The sequence below is a fragment of the Rhamphochromis sp. 'chilingali' genome (assembly GCF_963969265.1).
Source record: "Rhamphochromis sp. 'chilingali' genome assembly, chromosome: 10".
NCBI lineage: Eukaryota > Metazoa > Chordata > Actinopteri > Cichliformes > Cichlidae > Rhamphochromis > Rhamphochromis sp. 'chilingali'.
Genome location: NC_137937.1, coordinates 19,039,885 through 19,061,417, shown reverse-complemented (window position 1 = coordinate 19,061,417; position 21,533 = coordinate 19,039,885). Strand labels below are relative to the sequence as shown.

At 42.2% G+C, this 21,533-nt stretch overlaps 1 protein-coding gene across 1 annotated transcript in view; it reads right to left on the bottom strand.

The window, feature by feature from the left end:
* Positions 1 to 21,313, bottom strand: part of LOC308404791 (single-stranded DNA-binding protein 2) — a 60,727-nt gene extending 39,414 nt beyond the window's left edge. The window contains exon 1 of the mRNA XM_080895011.1: positions 21,022 to 21,313. Coding sequence (XP_080751137.1) covers positions 21,022 to 21,077 — 56 coding nt within the window. The 5' untranslated portion in view covers positions 21,078 to 21,313. The remainder of the gene's footprint in view (positions 1 to 21,021) is intronic.
* Positions 21,314 to 21,533: the final 220 nt, after the last annotated feature.

Below are 21,533 nucleotides of genomic sequence, written 5' to 3'. Positions count from 1 at the left end.
TTTCAAAGTTTTTCTTTGGACATTGGTTGCTTTTTCTCTCATTTTAAGTCCAGTCTGCATATTTGGCCATTTTCAGAGACATGTTTTTTGTTTTTTTTGTTCGTTTCTTAAGCCACTTAATATTGACCTATGAATCATCCAAGCATAGAAAGGCACCTAAACAGTGTGGTGTCTACATATAACAGCAAAAAGACAGTTTTAAATCTTTGGGCACTTTGTTACTAGCATTTTGTTGCAAAACCCCCCCAAAAAACTAGAAAGAAAACACAAAATTTCTCCTCATTTCTTTAGCTGAATCTATGACAAATGCCAAAAGACAGAAGATAACACAGTTTGACAGACATGAAATAGTAGTTTGACAGCAAATACTATTTGCTCTCAAAATATATTTAACGCAATGCTACTTCCACAGAATCATTAGTGATTCCCAAAGTGCTATTAGGTAAATCCAGACACGATGTGCAGCATCCATCCACAAAGGTTTCTACAGAAACAGTCTTAGGGGAAGGCTGGCCCATAGGAAGCAATTCTTAAGGGAAACAGGGAGAAAAGGCTAAGGTACATCAAATTACACAAGATGTGGACTGAAAATCTGTGGCAGGTCTGATGGAGTGATGAATCCAAACTGGAAAATTTTGGTTCAAATCATCATCAAATCATCGCTGCTAATCATCACGGACAGAAAAACACAGTGAAACCCTATCAGCCATAGATTGGCTTCCCCAGAGCCCAAACCTCAACTTTATTGAAGCAGTGTGGGATCATCGTGACAGAGAACGGAACAAAGGGTACGAGGAACCGCAGAAGAGCTTTAAATGTTCTTCAAAAAGCCTGGAGAACTATTCCTGAAGTCTACTTAAACAAATGACACCAGAGAGTTCAGACTGTGTTGGAGACTAAAGCTGATTATACCAACATTTTTTTCAAGCTCATTAGAATTGACCACACTCTGTTTTTGCCATATGTACTGTATTTCCATGTGAGTTTACAAGTTTCAATTAATTGTTGGACCCGTTTCCCATTTTCCTACCAAACTATAAAGAAATGATGGAGTGGTACAAGACTTTTGCAGAGTACTGTACTGTTGTATATGACGAAAGACGATTCAAACACACATCTGAGAAGCCTTAAACATGATGCATCGAGCGCTTTGAGCTGGAGCTTGGAGCTTTGTACGTTAGTGGGTTCAACTTTCTGAAGGCATGAAGCCATGAACGATGGCCACACTGGGACAGCAGCTGTCCTAGAACACCCCCACCCACTGAAAGGTGCTACCAGCTTGTTGTAGCAGATCCAGACTCTTACACCGAAGTAAAAATAAACTCCCCAGACAGCTCTGTCTGCCTGTCTGAAGATGATGGACTGCACACCTTTCTGCTATGCACACAGGTACTCTGTCTGTGGCCCCCACCTCCTCCGCCCCTCTCCTTTATTTCCATCTTTCTTCATCGCTTTCATCCTTCGTCTACCTCCCCCTCCTCTCCCTTTCACTCTGTGCCTTTTCTGTCTTGGTTTCGTCTTGCACCCTTTTTTATTTTTTATTTTTTACAGAGGCCATGTTTGTTTAACGATGAAAGGACGAGGAGGGAACCTCTTTCCGTCTATCCTTCCCCTCCAATATCCATCTCTTCTTCCCCATGTCCCCTCTCCTCCCCCCGTGGCCGGGCTGTAATGTGTAACCAAAGAGATAGAGACAGAACGTTTCACAGGGACAAGGTTAACAGAACAATGAGAGGCTTGACAAAACTCTTGACACCTCGACAACTGAACATGAATAAAAGATGTGCCCGATGTGTGTGTGTTTTTTTTCCAAGGCGCTGCACAACCCCCGAACATTTCTAGGAACGAACTTGCTCCGTCGCTCTGTTCTGCTTCGTTTTCCTGTCAGCCTGTCGAAATCTGTCACTCCCTCCTGTGAACCCCACCGCCAGCCACTGCAGCATCAGTATAGAACTATTTATTAATACTGACAGATCGCATGTATCTGCAGTGAATACATTCGTAGCGATGATGACAACCTGATGGGCTGCATGAATGAATTTGTTGTGTCAGTGGGAATAAATAAAGAAATGAAAGCTTGTTCTCAGCATGCACCAGTTTGTTTTCAGTCAGCTATCTATTACTATGCTAAATACAGCCTCGCATGGTAGCTGCCTCGGATAAAGACTTAAAGGTTTTAACCTATGATTGATTTCACACAGGCTCCGCGCTGTGACCTTTGGTCCTAATAGAGAGGTGGGAATCGAAGGAAGTGAGGAAACCTAGGAAAGGTGGATAGAAGAGGGCAGTAGTGGCAAAGGTGATGCAGTTTTTTTTTGTTTTTTTTTAAAAAGAAGTGAAACCACAGGTACATATGCTATTACAAGTTTTGGAGAGGTGATGAAAGAAAGGGAAAAAAGAAGGAAGACTTGGTTCATTTTTGACCTTAAATACAGGGAGTTTAAAGGCGTAAAAGCTTGCAAAATACACCCTAACACCCTCCTTCTCTTAGCACACACCAACAGGTGGAGTTTAAACGTGGCTGATAAGCAGAAAGCAACAGAGCAGATATTGGTAGCACTCGATATCTGCCTAACTTTAACTCACAACTACTCATTTCCTCCAAGACGAGTGATAGGCTTTGAAAGCACTAAATCCCTTCATGCTGTTGCCTCATTGTTCACTTACCACTTGTTCAACTTGCTCACTTACCACAAGCAGCTACAAGGAACTCGGCAGGACGACGGAGCCCAAACACTGAGCAGAGATAACGTTTGAGGATTAGAGGATGGGGGACTGTTCAAGGTTAAGAATCCTCTAAATTTGACACATTAAAATGAAAACATGACAATGGCTCTCCTGTCACGTTAAATAAACTGTCACTTTAAGTCATATCTGTGGGCAGCAGTGCTCAAATTGAGGCAGCCAATGATTTTCGAAATGCTCCCTGACTCCATATTAGTCCATACACACTGAAGTTTTGAGGCGTTTGCCCTTGCTGACGGACACGCACGTTTCTTTCCATTTCTTACCTGACTACTCTGGCAATTTCTGTTGTAAATATGAAGCACTTTACATTAATCAAAGCTGCAGCTAGAATGATTAGAGTGCTGGGCCCCTCCCGCTTTGTTTCCACTCCATGCTGCTCGTAAGCGTGTGCACAAATGCACTTCTGGGCGTGTTTTGCGTCACGGTGGTGGTTCTAGCAGAGAAGGCATAGGCAGAGGAGAGGGGTGAACTTTCAGGTCTCCAAGTGACCCATTTATCCTTCAAATTCAAGTGGTTCCGTCTTCTCTGAGTCACATCTAATTAAATTCATATTTCAAGCCGAACCCCATCCCGGCTGCTCTCGCAAAAATCTACAAGACCAGACAGCTGCAGCAAGCTCAGACAGTCAGAGACTGAGCTTAGCTTAATGAAGGCAGCAGGCAGAAACACTGACCAGTTTCTACGCAGTCTTGTAACAGAGCCGCTGTTGCTGTTACCAGGCTGTCGAACAGAGAGGAAATCAGGGAGAGGAGAGCTATCTCGGAGCTCAACCACAACCTCAGCTTAAAGCGAAGACATGAAGCTTTTTTTTCCTCAGGATCAGCATTTAGGAGACCAACAGATCACTGCTAATCAATTTACTGCCATGGCGATCAAAGTCTGGCAGAGCTTCAAATCACAACAGGCAATGGTTTCAGTGATTAGGTTTGCCTATTATAGATTAGCTTCAGAATATTTCACCCTTGTTAAAGATGAAATGGAAAAGCGATTATACTTCTGATCTGAATCGACACGTTAAGTGACATATATCCAGGACTCAATACTGTGCTGACATAGCCTAATTACATATTTGACCAGGAAAATCAAATTAAATGTTATATAAGTGAAAAGGGAAGCAATCAAATCCTTACTGCCAGTAAGCAATCTTCATTAATGATTTTTAGCAGTCTGTATTACCAAAACTGCATTATTGGGAAAACTGCTGGGTGCCGGTCCTGTTGTAGTTCCACATTACTTACTTTTAATGTTTTTGTTTAAGGGAGAAATTTGCACAAACGCCACACAGCAGAGGCAGCGGCGTTTAGTATCCTCTGAATAAAGTGCTATAAAAGTATCTTACTGCACAAATGTTATTCAGGTGTGGGCAGTGGCAGGAAATCAGTTTCTCCCTGCAGAAGGTGTTGAATGCAAACTGTGTCCAAAATGGCAGTTAGAGAGTTTTGCGGCAGGAAATATTTGATCAAAAACTCAAAATAGTGTCTGTGCAGTTTATTCCAAATCCAATCAGGCAGTCTTGCCCCTTAGCAACCATGGTGGTGACGCCCCCGGGCAGTTACTGCAGGCTCAGAAACCTGGCCAGTATTCAAATACAGAAATCTCAAAATGAGGCCAGTTTTCGCTTCAGAACCTGGACCTGAGCATTTCTATTCGCTTATCTTTATAAAATCAACAAAGAATCAAGAAATGCGAAAGCCACCTCACTTATGATTCAACTACTATAACTACCAAGATAAACCATCATCCTCTAAACACACACATTGCAAACCATCAAAGTGTTTGATGCATGCATTCCCCCCCCCCCCCCCGCTCTGCCCTCAATCATATGTCCGCTCTTTAAATTGGCACTTAGTCATCAAACCTTTGAGAACCCCTGATTTAAATGGATGGAGCGAGAGGCATAACTGCAATTTCAATCACCACCACCACATAAAAAAACGCATGTACAGAATAATCAAATCTGATAATAACACAAAAAATAACCCCAAATATCTCCCCCTCCACCCCAAACATCCACCTCCCCCACAGGGCTTTTTCGTTCTTATGCACAATGTTTTACAACACCCACACACTTGTACCAGTACAAAACATGATTGGCCTGGTATTCAGCAGCTCAGCTGTTATAAAACAGACGATTGGCTTTTTGGAGGTAGCGGTGGATATGTGTCAGGTGACTGCCTTCTCTGGCGTTACACAATTTTTCCTTAGACCTCTATTCCACGCTCCTCAGCTTTTAGTTTTAGTTTAGTGACGTTGAATTCAAAAGATTTTTGTGCAGACGAAGAGTCACATGATGGGTGAAACACCCCCTTTTTTTAAAATGCGAGAGTGCAAAGAGGCTGAAGCAGAAATGGCTGCTTCATGGAGAAAGTTGCTAACTGTGGTTTTAGATTTTGTCAAGCCAGCAAACACAAAGAGAGGCTGGCTTTGCTGAACTTCATCATAGTGATGAAGTTCCAGGTGACCGTCATGCTTCTGGTCATCTGGTAAATATATTTAATTAAAGTTTTCAATTCAACTGACTTTTCAAAATTTATTTTATAGCAACAAATCACAACAACAGTTGCCCCAAAGCACTTTATATTGTAAAGATAAAGGCCCTAAAAGCTACTGAGGTAAATACCTGAATCTTTAGCACTTCAGTTGCAATTTTGCAATAGTGTTTGAAACTTTATCTGTTGTTCCTTTGTGTTCGGAAGAGAAGTATTTATTTCAACATTTGCAATCACTAATCTGAGCTTTTCTCCCACCACATCATTCTCACTTACTTCCAGCGTTTTTTTGTCAGCTTAGCTGCTTCTCATTCAATTTCTATAGTCTTATACACCCCCGATTCTAAAACTGTTCAGATGCTGTAAGAAATCTAACTAAACACAGAATGCAAATCTCATAAACCCGCATTTTATTCACAATAGAACACAGAAAATATATAAAATTATTATACAGAGAAAATTTACTTTTTCATGACAAATATTAGCTCGTTTTCAAGTTGATAGCATGAACTAAAATGCAGATGGGACGAGGGGAGCAACTACATTTCAAGTAGTACTAAAAAGAAACCGCCGGAGGAACAATTTGCAACTAATTAGGTCAATTGGCAACAGCTCAGCAGCATGATTAGGTATAATAAGGGCATTTCAGACAAAACGATGGGCAGACGTTCAGCAACCTCGAAAAAATTATCTCTGAAAATTGTGGAACAATTCCTTAATATTTTTTCTAAAAGGAAAATTGTGAAGACTGAGTATCTCATTGTCTACGGAAAAGATTCGGAGAATCTGGAGAAATCTGTGAACAAAGGACAAGGCTGAAAATCAATACTGGATGCTCGTGATCTCTGGGCCCTCGGGCAGCACTGCATTCAGAACAGGTTAAAGCTCTATCATGCAAAGAAGAGGCCATACTGTATGTAAACATGATCCAGAAACGCCCGAGTTCTCTGTGGACTGAAGTCATTTAAAATGGACTGAGGCAAAATGGAAAAACTGTAATGTCTTTTGAAAAACCTGCGTCCTCACAGAGGGACCATCCGGCTTGTTATCGGTGGTTGGATCAAAAGCCTGCAACTCCCTGGTATGAGGGTGAAAGGTGTTTACAGGTTCTCAACATATGCACACGTCATCTTTTCCAGGGAAGCATATTTTAGCAAGTCAATGTTAAAAGAAAGAAAGAAGCTAACTTTTTGAAACAAGAAATCACGCCCCCCTTCCCGGTCATCATTATCTTCCAATAAGGCAAACACAACCATGATTATTGCCTTGAACCTAACAATTAAATAAGCACACCTTTAACGATTAATTCCTGTCACATCGTTAAAACAACTATTTCGATGTTACTACAGGTTTGGACACATACTGTAGCACTTAATCTGCAATACTCCTACACATTCAGCAGGAAAATTACTTACATTCAGTCTAGCCTTTAGAAAAAAAGAAAAATGAAATGCAAGTAACTGCTGGTTTTCTGCTCAAGTCATACAGAAGATCAAAATTCACTGAAAGTAAATCTTTTAATTGAGGCCTCGGCTCTTCAACCTCGGCTGAACGAGGGTCCAACACTGCGTTGCTGTAGGAATGTGGCATTTGCACAACGTACGGAAATATTGTTAAACGTTATTATAATTATATAAGTATTTTTGAATGTAGCAACTGCCTGACATGTCTAAAAATAAATGTGTGTGTGTGTAAACGAGTGAAAATAAAAATTCAGTGCAGTGATTTACCGTTCTGTCTTTCGAGGAACAGCTGGAGATTAGAGCCTCTCTATGCTGTCAACCAGGGATTAACTTGCAACTTCTCTCATGAATTGGTCAAACACAGGTTGGACACGTGATCAGTACTCTGAACATGTGTTCAGTACAGAGTTGCTCGTGTATTAAACAACCATAAAAAGATAAAAAGACATACATTCATATAGGAACCATATCCCTCTGTCGTTGTCAGGATGGAGGAAAATTACAGAGAAAAATTAAAGAGGAAGAGAGCGATGGTGGGACAGGAGTATAACAGAGCGAGATGAAAGGTTTTGGTGACAAGCAGAGAGAGAAGAAGAGGGATTAGAGAGACGGAGAGGGAAAAAAAGGATGGAGGTGATGGGTGCTAGCGGATGAGCCCTGAGATGAATCCTCATGAGATCTGTAAACTTTCATATTCTAATGTTGAGGATTCTCACCGAGCGGTGTCTCAGTTAGTCAAGCACCCTGCTGTGACCTCCTTCTGCAAATTAACACAAAACCCTGCAATGAAAAAAAAAGTCTACGGAGCTACAGTAGAAGTGATTCCTACCGTTTTTTGAAGAGAAAAAGCAAATGACTACATGCTGTGCTGAAATCATAACATACAGGATGGACTGGAAGCTACACAAGCGTAGCATGCCGTGGTGTATGCGCTGGATTTCATTATATTTTTATAAACGCATTTTAAAGAGTCCTGTGAAGAGGTAATATCAATGGAAAAGTAATCCTATTGAACCAAGTCACAGACAGGAAGTTATACGCTGTAGTTATCTCCTGGATATGCTTACCTACACACAAAAAAACCCAAAAAACCCACTAAATTAGCATCTTAAATCTCTGCTGTGTGTTTTCACAGCAAAGAATAATTTTAGCAAATGTGCCACAGTGAAGTAGAGCTGTAGTGTCTTTGAAGCGCTTTGCTTTCAAGCGACCGTACACGAAATAAAAAAGCAATGAAAGCAATTTTTAAAAAAAAGTTACTCCTCCGAATTCAATATAATAGCAGTAACACTGCAAATTAGACCTGCAGTAAACTCCAGCTTGGTGAAAGTCATAATACATAAATGTGGACAGCCTCATTCTGAATGCTCTGCTTTCATTTGTGTGATGTTAATTTTAAAAAAAAATGCAATCCCATCACTCAGTGCCTTCCAGCTCGTCTCAGTGAGGATCTACTTTAGCGATCCTCTGCAGCTTGATAGCCGAATGTTGAGATTTATTATTATTTTTTTAGACTTTTGCCATGTTACATAATTTTGCAGCATATGTGACTGATGCAATACAGACAGTGACAGCAGTAATGACAAGTATAGAGGAAGGCGCCCTGCATAAAACTGAGCCACTTTACCAATTAGCATCATGCAAATGCTTGATTAGAGACTGGTCATCGTTATGTCAAAGCAGGCTTTAAATATAGGTACAGAACAACCACATGGCTGCTTTTTTATTACCTGACTCACAGAAATTCTGAGGCAGGTACTGAGATCAGCATTTGGGAGTGCTAAAAAAAAAAAAAAAAAATTTAACAAATCAACACATTTACTGTTTTTTAGTTGGATTTTTTTCTTTTTTATTAATTATCACCCAGCCACCTAAAACACACAATGTTTTACACCGTTTTCGTTACATCCTTGAGACATCCTAAGTGATATCACACCCCAACACACAGCGCTGGGCCACAATGGCAACACAAATCACAGACACCTGTCTTTGAGTTGGAGGTATGATCGTAAGCGTTATCGTCTTCGTCGTGCCGAGCCTACACTGAATGCTACGGGATCCATCTCTCCAAATCAAGCCTCTGTGAGGCTCCGGCAGCTCGGGCTCCTGATGAATCTGGCGAGGACAGAGAGGGACCCCGCCATAAAAGGGAGTGCGGCGATCAAGCTGCTGCCCCTGCTGAGGACAGCCCTGTGTGTGACAGCCAAACACTTTCCCTGATTAATCAAGCCTAGCAGCGGGGCTTTATGTGCCATTAAGAGCCCTGCTAAATGACTTCACTTCATTCATTAAAGTGGAGCATCCTCTGCGGGTAGAGCAGCTCCGCTCGCCAGACAGACAGACAGACAAGTGAAAGCTTGGAGGAGATGGTGGTGGGGCAGCGATGAGGGTGGTGGGGGCACAGAGGCAAGATAAACAACGACAAATATAGACCCATTACAATGCTGAATTATTCATCTTATACGCAGAGCTTCAGGAAAACAACAGAGGGAAGAAAAAAAAAACAAGAGTCCAAACAACCATGGGGCTTATAGAGTCTTTATACACCAAAGAATATCATTAACACAGGACTACTTATGCACACACCTTGTCTGGGAAAGGTACCACACTGGGATCACGGCCAAATCACTTTAAATGGAAAAAATCAGGTTCCAGTAGACTTATCCGTGAAGCGCTTTCATTAGGTAAAGGTATAGTTTTAATGAATCTGTGCAGGGGGAGTTTGACAGCTATAGGTGCGAGTAAATAAATCGCTTGAAAGTGTTGTGCGCCGCCTACAGCACATGTTAATATAAGCTATTCTCAGAGCACAAATTCATACAGGATCAAAAAGTCAGGCAGAAAATTCCAGAAAGGGAAGATTACAGAAGGGAGAGGCAATGATGCACCCCGACAGCACTGAGAGTGGACAAAGATTGGTAATTTACCAGTCAAAAGGGAGATAAAGATGGAGGGATGGAGAGAAAGATAAATAGATAAAGAATAGCAGCAACAGGAGATCCAGGGGGCAGAGAGGAAGAGAGAGACAAATGAGACTGAAGAAGAGGGAGGCTGAAAGAGAAAGAGAGAGGTAGAGAGTAAATGATTAATGAAAGGAGCTGTGGAGGGAGGTCAGGACTGAGCAGAAGAGGAGTGATGCTGCAGCCAGTGAGCAAAACCGAAGAGGACAACATTATGAGCAGCCGCGCTGCTGTCGCTCACCGTAACACAGGATTTGTAAAAGGGGAACCAAATGCGACTCAAAAGAGCTTGAGAGCACGCGTTGAATCTACTGAATTTGCCAAATTCACTAAATAAGGCTTTTTTTTTTTTTTTTGCCTTTTCATGTTTAAACACAGATTCTAATTGGCCGTAATGCCTTTGAGAGGCTTTTATTGTTATTTAAGCCAAAGACTGGCAAAAATACAATGAACACTTGCGTGTGGATAAGTTTGCGTCACTGTAGAGAAGAAAACTTTGATCACCGGTGATGATTTATTACTTGACAAAACTGTTCAAAGACTTTCATTAGATCCTTTAACTTCTTGCAACATCTTAGTCAAATTCATGCCTTAAATTAATCCCCAACTGGCAGTGTGCTGTGGCTCTATTGCCGGGGCTCACTGATGCATTTCTAATTGGCATTTTTGCTGATGGTCACAAGTTAAATCTATATTCTCCATTACCCTTCCACCATGTCCCCTGGGATCTCTCTAATGGCTCCGAGCACTTGAATAGAGATATTTGTATAAAGTATATTCTCTCTGATGCCGACTCGTCTCCGCACGGGCTTACTTCAGCTGCAGGTTTGGCGTGTAGCTGAGAGTTTGGGAGGAGTGGGAGGGAAAAGTTCACTACCTCTTTGAAGATTAACAAAACACGTGTTATAATCCAGCATGGAAACAGCCTGAGGAAAGACACTTGTAGTAAAATAAACTGTGTTTTATCTGCTCGTCTTCAGCGTTTCGTCTGCACCGAGATGGTCTCACATGCTGCTTTACAGAGCAAATGTTTGTCGTAGCCTTTATCCCTCTCGTTCCACATCACATAGTAAAGCCCTTGGTGAAGTTTTGGCTCAGCGACAAGCCTGAATGCTCTATAACCGGCTCGGCAAAAAAAGACCCCAAAAAACAAAACACTGCAGCCAGCGCTGGTTAAGAATGGTTGAGCTGAATGACGCTAGCTGTTACAGGTTGACCAGCAATTTCGCAATTAGCTGATAAACCACTAAGATGGAGGGTTACATAGTTTGAACGTTAACTCTTTACCTCTTGAAAGTCTACTAAGGAGGAAACTCTTTTCCAACCTGAGCATTTTGTGTCATATTTCAGGCTGTCTTATAGAACAAAATGACTGGCTGTGCCTCAGAAGTTAGTGAGGGTGGTCTCTGTCTAAGCAGCTGCCCTCTGAAAAACCCAGAAACTATTCTAACGGTCACCAACCCATGTCTTAAGGATACAAGGAAGGTCATAAAATATCATCTTTATAGCGGAAAAGAGTTAAAGGTAAAAACTCTTCTTGACTGTAAATCATAAAGTAGTTTTTCACTGAAACCTTGCTCCAGCAAAGATGAGAAATTGCCAAAGGTGAGATATCATGTGTTAAAGTCAAAAGAATGAAGCTCATATCCTGACAGAGAGGAAGAGTCCTGCATTCTTTGGCTCACCTCAGTGTAGACTCTGTGTTTACCTTTCATTAACTAGAGATCCCAGAATCCTCTCCTCCCGCAACCTCCCTTGGGATACTCCAATACAAGGTGAAAATAAATGCTGTAAAATAGCTGCTTGAACAACAAATATTAAAAAAAGCACAGCTTATTATGTTTGAATTATAAATTATTTCATAAATGCTGATGAAAGACTAAGTCTAAGTTTTAGTTTCCCGGATGAATTCTAATTACAGATCGCTCCGTAATCTATGTGTAAAACGGTTTTATTAACATATCTCTAAAAGGCCCAAAATATTCCATTTAGAAAAGCTGAAAAATTCCACAGTTTGGGAACTACAGTGCACTGCAAATGCACTGACACAGGATATGACTAACACAAGAATAGCGTCAGCTCACGACATAAGCTAAGCTACAGGCAGACAATGATAAAAGCCAACTAATCAAGATACTCTAACCATAATACAGCTGCAGTTGTGAATCCCCACCCTGTGCTCTAAGGACAGAACACACCGTGTCCTCAAAAAGCTACACCCAAAGGCCGTTACGATCACATGAGAAACAGTCGAGAGACAGAACGCCGTCTAACCGAGGAGAAGGGGGGGGGGTTGCAATTAAGACTTGAACAGAAATGTAAAAAGGAAGCAATGCTCCCTGCCATATACAAGCACAATCAGACAGAGTGAACCAGCTCTTGTTCTGTCAGCAGTGCAGAGACTACTGTATCACAGAGCAGACAACAATGCCCAGGGCTGAGATAACAGGAAATGCCAGCTTATCAGAGAGGGGAGAAAACAGAGGGAGATGGCGAGAGAGCGTGATGAGTAACTCACTGTTTACCAACAGTGTAAGTGAGCAAAAATTTCTGTTGTGTCCTTCATGTGAAAGTCTGTCATTTACACATAAGTTTCAGCCAGTGAGTTTTCCCCCCCTCCTGCAACTGTAATTTGTTTGCAGAACATGTAAAGTGGATAAATCAAATAATGGGGTAGGCAAATCCATCACTTTCTTAATTTGAGTTCCATTTCATTGGCTTTGATTTGTTCAGATTGAGTCACCTCTCGTGGGGAGTTTGTTTAATTTCACAGCTGAAAGAACACCAATGATTTTTAGGAGAGTTTTCCTTGTTCAACTTTCTCTACAAGCTATTACAGTAAATCTTGAATGCAATACAGCCATAAACCCCGGAATATTAAACTGCTGTTTACAGAGAGAACTTTGATGGCGACACTTAGTGATCATACTCGCTTAATCACTGCAAAAGTCTGTTCTCAAGAGTTTACTGGAAAATACGAGAGTTAAAGCAACATTATGCAAGAATAAAAAAGGAAATCGCTTTTCCACCACGACTGGAAGTGCGACTGATAAATATGAGGTATGCGAGAGAGGTGGCGTTCACACAGAGGCAACTGAGCCATTCAACAAGTGGAGCAAATTCATCCCCGTCATTGGATTAGGAGGACTGGAGCTATGGTTTTACCCCTACTTTATGCCTTCATTTTACCCACCAATAAACCAATACTTGTAGCAATAAGATAGTTCAAAAGGTGATTTAAAAAAAAAAAAAAAACAACATAAATGTAGTATTTATTTAAACAAACCATTATGGTGTTTAAAGAGCAGTACATATTCAATATGAATTTGCTTTTTCTGTTGAAGGAAATTCAGTTTTGCTTTGAAATTCATTCCTAATAATAAAAGTATATTTAAGAAATAAAGAGTAAAAAATCCTTAGTAAAAAGTCTTCACCAATAAGAATTAAAAAGAAGAAATGGGAAGGATTTTTTTCCACCACAAGAAATATGATTTTTCTTCATTTGTCCTGTTTTATATCTGGGTGGACATCCATTCTTCAGACAGCATTTAGTTGTTTAGACATGCAATCACTCAATTTCTTTATTGTTCACCATATACAGCATTTTTCTCTCTTGCTTTCTTCTGTATGCACACACTCTTGCCCAAACACACTGACACTGTGGCATGTATCCACTGCCATTCCCTCTACTGAGCTTGGTCTGTCATTCAGCAGCACGCAGGACCTGGAATGCGACGGCGTGGGACGCGCTCCTCTCCTGCTAGCTCCACACATCGTCCGGTGGCACACAATCTTTGTTCGGCTCGCACAATACAGCATTCCACAATCAACGACAATTAAAAACAGAGGGAGAAGGAGATGACTGGGAGGACTGCACCACTCTAATCTTATAGGATTTGAATTCCTGTCTACGGGACTCTAATAGGCCTCTGTTCTTTTGAACAACAAAGCTTCGAGATGAGATTGAAAAAAGCTGATACAGATGAAGGCAATCTGAAGCAATTTGGGGAGAAATGTGAAGCTATTAAGGCCTGTATGAAGGCTCTGGAGGAAGTAGAAATAAATGACTAACCATTCAGAGGAATGTTTTTCTGTAACATGAGGTTGTAAAAATTTGCAGAAAATGTATGCACCAAAGTGTCTGCAAATTACAATAATTAAAAAACACACACACACACACACACAGAAAATATTTTTTTAAAAACACACTTTTTGTACACAATATTTCCAGCTAATTCACGTGTAGCTAGCACTGGATCAGAGTTGGTGAGTCCTGCTGCGTCCCTGTTGCCCACCTGGTCTCACTCTTTTGTCCTTCCTGCTCTTCAATGGTAGAAATTGGCATTAAGTGGACTTTAAGCGATTTAAATCGTAAACACGAGGATATTCCATCTTGGATTTCACTGGGGAGAAATGAGATGTCACCATGGACTTTGCAGGGATCAGTGGGCAGACAGCCTGTCATCTAAAGACGATGCATCTAAAATAAAAGAGGACAACTCCATGGTTTTACTTCTCAGAAATTAGCAGGGACAAGTGAGAAAGAGACAGAGGAGAAATGAGGGCAAGGTAGTGAGGAAGCAAAGAAAAATAATGTGTTTTTGCATGTGGGTGCAGGAGCGAGAGAGGGATAGAGAGAGAGTGTCTGAAGCAGTTCCGAAGCCTGGTCGTCACGCATGCTTAACCTTGCGCTAGTGCCTGTGCGATGCAGCTTGCATATCAATGATGGACGAATATCAGCAGAGAGGCCTCCAACCAACCTCCACTATACTCAGCAGGCTGAGGTTGGGGGGGGCAGGCAGAGCAGCATCTGCAGCTACACTACGGTGCTTACTACAGCAATGCGAGTTATATCGGGTAAGGGAAGAGTTTTTGTAAATGTAAGTGTGATATTTTAAATACACGCTGATTTAAAAAGAAATTAAAGAGTGCAATATGAAAATACTGCTTTAAACTGACAAACAAAAACACGCTTTAGATCATCTAAAAGCACTCTTGGCCCGAGTCTGTGTGTGTTTCCATTAATGGAGTTTACTTTTGCCTGGAGCTCTCCAGTCACAGCCTCCCTCATTTCTCTTTTGTGTCTCATCATACCTAGAGGTGGAAGATCTGGCCAAAACATGTTTTTTAAGTTAGTCTGGGTAATTTCATGACAAAACAACATCAAATGCCATGAGAAAAGACTGCCTGAGAGACAAAACACCTTTAAAACTGGGCATTTGTGCACAGCTTTAAAACCACGAGCGGCACAGCAGCTCTAACTTAAAGAGTCAAACGAGAGAAGAGAAGAGAAGAGAAGAGAAGAGAAGAGAAGAGATGTGATAATGTGTTTCTAATTAAAACAAAAGCACTCAGGGACACCCATGGGGTCCTAAGGGACCAGCACAAGGTGATAAACTCTCTCATCCTTAGCCTATTTTTTGGGAAGCGATAAAAGAAATTCAGGATGCCATGCCCTCTTCTGTTCTTTTCTCCTTCTTTCCCACATGCTATCTGATGCCGACAGAGGCCTTTTGTCACGTCGATCCTTCCCAAGCACCCCAAGGCGTCCTGTGAGGGTGCCTTCTTCAGGGTCCTGTGTGTTGATTGACACCTCAGACCTTTTTTTCCTCCCTGCGTCGATCAGAGGCCATTTCCCTTCTGCCTCATACAGCTCAATAAGAGGCCGCCGCTTTGATAGCAGTTCTGTGGCAAGTTACATCTCTGGCAGAAGGGATAAGAGAGAAACTAGGAGGGATGCCAGCAGATAAAAGAGGACTTTTACCAGCCTTCTATGTGTTCAGCAGGTTAAAAAGTGTTTTCTATCAAAGCCTTGTCAAACTGTCATTATCACTTTGATTTGAAGAGAGCTCTGTATACCCCAGAAAGAAAATACACCAGAGCTGCATTTCTCCTCTGGTTTTCTTGTAATCCCAGACTGATGCTAATCTAAAAACACTGTGGCGATTACACTAGAAGCAGTTTTAAGTTGCTATCTTTCACTGACAGTCAGTGTTGGCGAACGCAGACGACAGAGAGCGGTGACAGTTCTCCGTGTTCTAACAGTTGTTCTCGAGGCATCCCTTGAGAGCTGGCAAGGCTATTAGCTGTGTAATGATCACTGGATGTTGTAGTTCACATCCACAATGGCAGCGTGACAGACAGATGGAGGTTGATTTTGAGGGATGAAGCATATGGAGAAAAGTGCTGTGAGCAGACAGCTCAGATGGGATTGCAGGCTAACACATGTAGCATCCTCTCTATTGACCAGAACAGCAAAGATTAATACAGATACGCAGACACGTAATCACGCACATTTATATTGTTCTTTATCCACTTAAACAAAAGGAAAAGCTCATGCTGAGGCCTACCACGTGGATCTTATGTATGGGGCTTATGCATGGGAGTTGAGCCAACAGAACCAGGTGTGGCCACTTACCAATGTAAGTGATCCATGGAGAGTGGGATGTGTGTATAGAGTGGGGAGGTTCGACACAGAGCCATTACAGAGCATTAGACCGTGCGGTCCTGTAGGACATCACCTGACCTCGTCTGACCTCAGTGAAAGAAAGAAAAACCTCTTTAATCTTTCTTTCATCCGTCCGTCCCTTTTCATTTTTTTACCGCTTAGCTGTGGAGTTTATTTCAAATTTTAAACTCTTCCAGCATTCATGTTTTCATGCTTATTTCCCATACTTAACCTCTCATTTTACCATCCAAGCTGACCAGCAACATATGTTTACCCTCGGGCTACATTCTTTTGCTCCTGCCATAACAAATAGGTTTCCTCTTTGTTCTAATGATTGCACCTATATCATTGCTCAAGGACGACGAAATGTAGTGAACAAAACAAGCAAAACAAAAAAAACCCCTCACCATTCATCAGGTGGCAGCTGGCATGGGGAAAATGTGATTCCCTGCACAGTTTATCCAATGCATTGTGAGCTTGCGGTGCGTGAGTGCATCTGGGAGAGAGATACAGCTATTTTTATTGTAGTTCCACTGTAATGCGACTCACTGTCAGAGCCAGAGTGGCAGCCTGAATTGCTTCTGTCGGATAAACACTCCCAGCATGCACTGCTTTGCCTCAGTCTGCGCAATGCTGCATTGGCAGCCTCCTGGCAGGATTTTGAGGTGTCTCGGTTTAGAAGTAGCTGTGTGTGTGTGTGTGTGTGTGTGTGTGTGTGTGTGTGTGTGTGTGTGTGTGTGTGTGTGTGTGTGTGTGTGTGTAATGATGATCCTTACAAGAGCAGAAAATGCTTAAGTCTGCACCAAGACTGATGCTTGGTACCTGAACCAGACTGAATGAAATGGCACATACCTATACTAGTTACACATTCCTATGCTATAGGTTGTTTGTTTTGTTTTTTAAACCCTGACTTTACATGATCTTTAGGAAACACCTGAAAAGCAATTTATAGAGCTGTGAGCACTGGAAAAATGGACAAAACAAGCATCTGTGAGCATTTGAGGCAGAGTTTGTTCCATGACTCAATACTCACTCAGGAAAAAGGAGAAAAGGAATTTGTACTATGTGCTGCAATGCAACTCAGTCAGGACCACAATCCCAGAACTATGTGGAATGTGTCCTCTAACTGCCAGCGACTGAAACCTACACTCGTTGAACAACTGCAGTACACAGTCAGTGGTCGTGTACTGTCACTCTGAATCAAAATCAAGCGCAGACCATAACACAGGTAGCACACAGAGAGAGAAGAGAGACCAGAGCAGTGTTGCTGTCTTAAAAGCCAGACAAAGTGTTCATTACTGGTGCAAAGGCATAAAGACAGCCTATTCTCAGATATTCGCGGACGTAGGGTATAAATACGAGAAAACTCTCTTTAAAAATGCATGCGTCAGGATTATATTTTTAAGTTTTACTCAGCATCAGACATCCAGATACACCTTGCTGCAAGTGGTCTGCAACTTGGGCTACTGTTTTTGCACACCTGAATATTTCAAATGTCTTTCTTTTGGGGGCTTTGAGCCTCACAAACAAAATCTCAGCAATCCTTCCTAAGCCCATGTGTCTCTGCGCCTTTCTCAGAGGCAGATATGTTCCAGACACTGTGCGGCACATCCAACTTGAATAATCAGCATGCGGTGACACCATAATTGACGAGTATGACAATATGTTTTTGATTATTATTGTTATTTCTTATGATTGGGAAGAACAATACTTTAAAACATTTCCTTTTCTCGCTCATCTGCTTCTCTTTATCTGCATATCCTCCAGCATGAAAGGTACAAATTATATAAAGGAAATTGATAAGTGATAACAGCTTTCCGCCTACCTTCAGCAAAATGTGCTTCAAATGTTTTGTGCAGTGGGTGTTTCTTAATGTTTGCCATGTAATATATGCAAATAAGAAAGAAAATAATAATTCCCACTACAATACTGTAAATGATCTTGCAGCTTAGTTACACTGTACAGAGAAAGTTGAATAAGATTTTAAATTCAAGCGTGACATCTGTGTTTGTAGTGAAATATAAACTTTTATGGATTGTTTCGCTCTCTTCAGCTCCTACCATTTACATCAAATACCTGCACACCCCTAAGCCTGGTCCTGCCATGGGTTTCTACCTGTTAAAAGGGAGTTTTTCTTCCCCACTGTCACCAAGTGTTTGTTAATAAGCAGGTGATCTGGCTGTTGGGGTTTTCTCTCTATTATTTTGGGGTCTTTATTTTGCAATATAAAGCACCTTCAAGTGACTTTTGCTGTGATTTAGCACTATATAAATAAAACTGAAATGAACTGAATTTTTATAGTGTGGACACATGAGATAGAAAAAAAAGCATATTCCCAAAATGCATCTCTAGCAAGGACAGACTACATGTTTCAGATGTTTATCACACACACACACACACACACACACACACACACACACACACACACACACACACACACACACACACACACATAAAATCTTCAGAGGTCAGTTGTATTTAGAGTTTCTCTGTATCTACATGGGCGAGACGCCAGGGCCCCGTGTCTGCAGGGGTCCATTCTGAGGTCAATACTACAACACTGTAAACTAATGATCCAGCAAATTCCCTCAGTCCTACTCTCTCCCCTCCTCCTTCCTTTTCTCCTCAATCTGTTGTTGCCCTCTGTCTCTCCCACTCTCTGATCCCCTGCTGCGCTGCAGAAATGAGAAACAACTGAAGACTCGGCAGCGCCGGGCCTGCTCTGCTCCTCTGATACACACCACTGATAAACAAGGCTGCTTGTTAAGAGACAAATGAAACTTTTGGCTTCCTCGATTTTGTTGCCTTCCACTGCCTTTTCATCTAGCGTTTTCTTGACACGCGTTCCCTTCTTTTGTCGACATGGTCTTGGCTGTAATGCCCAGTGGAACATCAATCTTGCGTCGAAGTGTAAACACAGATAACAAAATGATCGGCAAAAGCAAAGAAGTCTGAATTAACCAGGAAAAGTAAGAAGTTCCCTTTGAGCTCACCTCTAACTCGTGTACGCAATTTAAACAATCCGCTAGGTAGATGGCTCAGTTCCATTAAATAAATCGACTTTGATGTAAACGTTTAGTCACATAAAGTTAGTGTGTCTCCTCATTACAGCTTTGCCTCTTTGTTGTTTGTGCTGATGTACCTTTAGCAGCAGCTTGCAAATGTGAACTTCATCACAGGAGACTGCAGAACCACTTCAAAATCTTATGCCAAGACACACACACACACACACACACACACACACACATGCATGCATGTTTTCACACACAGTATCTCCCAGGCCTGGAGGAAGCTCTCCATCGGAGCCTCTGAGTCAGTGCACACGATAAGGCAGCGATAAGAGTCTCACTTTTCAGTCCTTTCATATTGATTTGGAATAAAGAATGGGGCTCAAGGGATGAACACTCAATCACGCTGTTGACCAATGGAGGCGAACTGGATTTAAAAGACACAATAAACGAGTTGCAGTATCTGGCAGTCAAAGTGAGACGATAGAGACAATATCTGCACTAACTTTGCCCTACTCTCACAGGTGGCAATAAGCTGTCCCTGCAGACAGGGAGAGCACAGGCTACAACTGTGATCACCCTGTCTGCAGGAAGCCTGGCCAGTGAAGCTGAATCAAGACATGCTCCTGACCCAGTGCATCAGGTGTGGGAATATCCTGTTAGTTCCCATGCATCAAAAAAAAGAGGCTATCAACCACAGTTTATATTAACACAGCCTCTATTTTATGTCACTAACATGTCCACCTTCACAACTGACCTTACAAGAAAGAAAGAAAGAAAGAAAGAAAGCTAATTTCGACTGCTCTCTTATTCACATGGGGTCGCCACAGCGGGTAGCACCGCATATTTGATTTTTATGCCGGACGCCCTTCCTGAAGCAAGCCCCAAGAGATTTGTGTCTCCTCTTGGGATCGAACCAGGGATCATTTGCTGGTTAGATAAATGCGTAAAACACATGGAGCCATTGCAGCTGACCTTACTGTAGAATGTTTTAAAAAAAAAAAGAAAAAAAGCTGTTGTTTAATCAGGAGGGTAGAAAAAAAGCCCTCCACTCCCGTGTTAGTGGACAAGACACACAGGCAGTACAGCCATGACAAGCATTTCTATTATATATATAAAAAATAAAAAAACAACAACAACAACAGCTGATATGTCAACACAAATTTGCTGGACACCCACAGTACGTGTCCAACTACTTTAAAATAACCGGATCGACAGTCTCCGTCTCCCCAAGCGCGACGACAGCGTGACTGTCCGTTTTCACAAGCCCCATCTGGGGCAGCTTGTAGCAGGACCGGACCCGCGGAACACGGCATCTGAAGCAAGGCAGCCTCTGTGCAAAGCAACACGCTCCAAACACAGCAGTTTTCGAGCGGTCAAATGCGCGGACTTTCCAGCTGCTGCCGCCGACACCAGACCTTGAACATCTAGTTTCTCTCTAAACTGTTCGATCCTGACCGCGTGTGTGAAAAGCATACACCAGCCAAAACTAGTAATGACTGAAGAAAAAAGAATGAACAAAATGAGAATGAAATCAAACAATCAACATGCTCAAGACGCCAAAACATTTACAGAAGAAAGGAAGGTGTTTGCTGGATTCGTAATTTATTTTTATTTTTAAAGCGCATTGGAAGTAAAATTCTGGCAAGGTGAAACAAGCTTGGTAAAACTGAACCTTTCCCGCTTAACAACATTTACAACCGGCAGATAAAATGTCTGTCTTTTCTCAAAGAAAACCCAAAGCAGTCAACTTTCTGAGCCGTGCACAGCGCTGAGCTGAGAGACCCACGCCGCTGAGTGTATCGCCTTGCGCCCTCCCCTCCCGCAGCTCTGTGTGTGACTGCCCCCGGCCGCTCGTGAACTTCCCTCACAGCCGCGGTTTCCTCCCCCATAAATAAAACTTACTTTTCTCTGGCTTGGCTGTCGGACGGCACGTTGCTACTCTTGCCTTTGGCGTACATGCTTGCAGAGAGCTCCAATTGTCACGCACCTGTCAACCCATCACAACCTCCCTGGGCACAGCCCCGTCACCATGGTGACACAAGCAGCGTCGTCTCCCATTGGATGTCCTGCTGTTCAGGACCGCCCGTTCTCCATGGCTACCGCCAGTGAGTGACAGCTGTGTGTCCACGCCCCCTTTCAGAGTAACTCCACCCACCTCCTCTTTCTCTCCATATAGCTCTCTTTTTCTTTCTGTGCTCTACCGTCTATCCTTCTGTCTCCCTGCCTGTCTGAAGTCTGTCTGTCTGTCAGCATCTATCCCCTTCCCATTCCCCTGATTGGAAAGGCTCTCCTGCCATGTAGTTTCGACACACACAAACACTCACACACACACATATCCTCTTGCTTAGTGCAAACTGAGAAGAGGAGGGGGGATTTGAAACAGTCCAACTAGGATTTTTAAACAACTGGCTTTG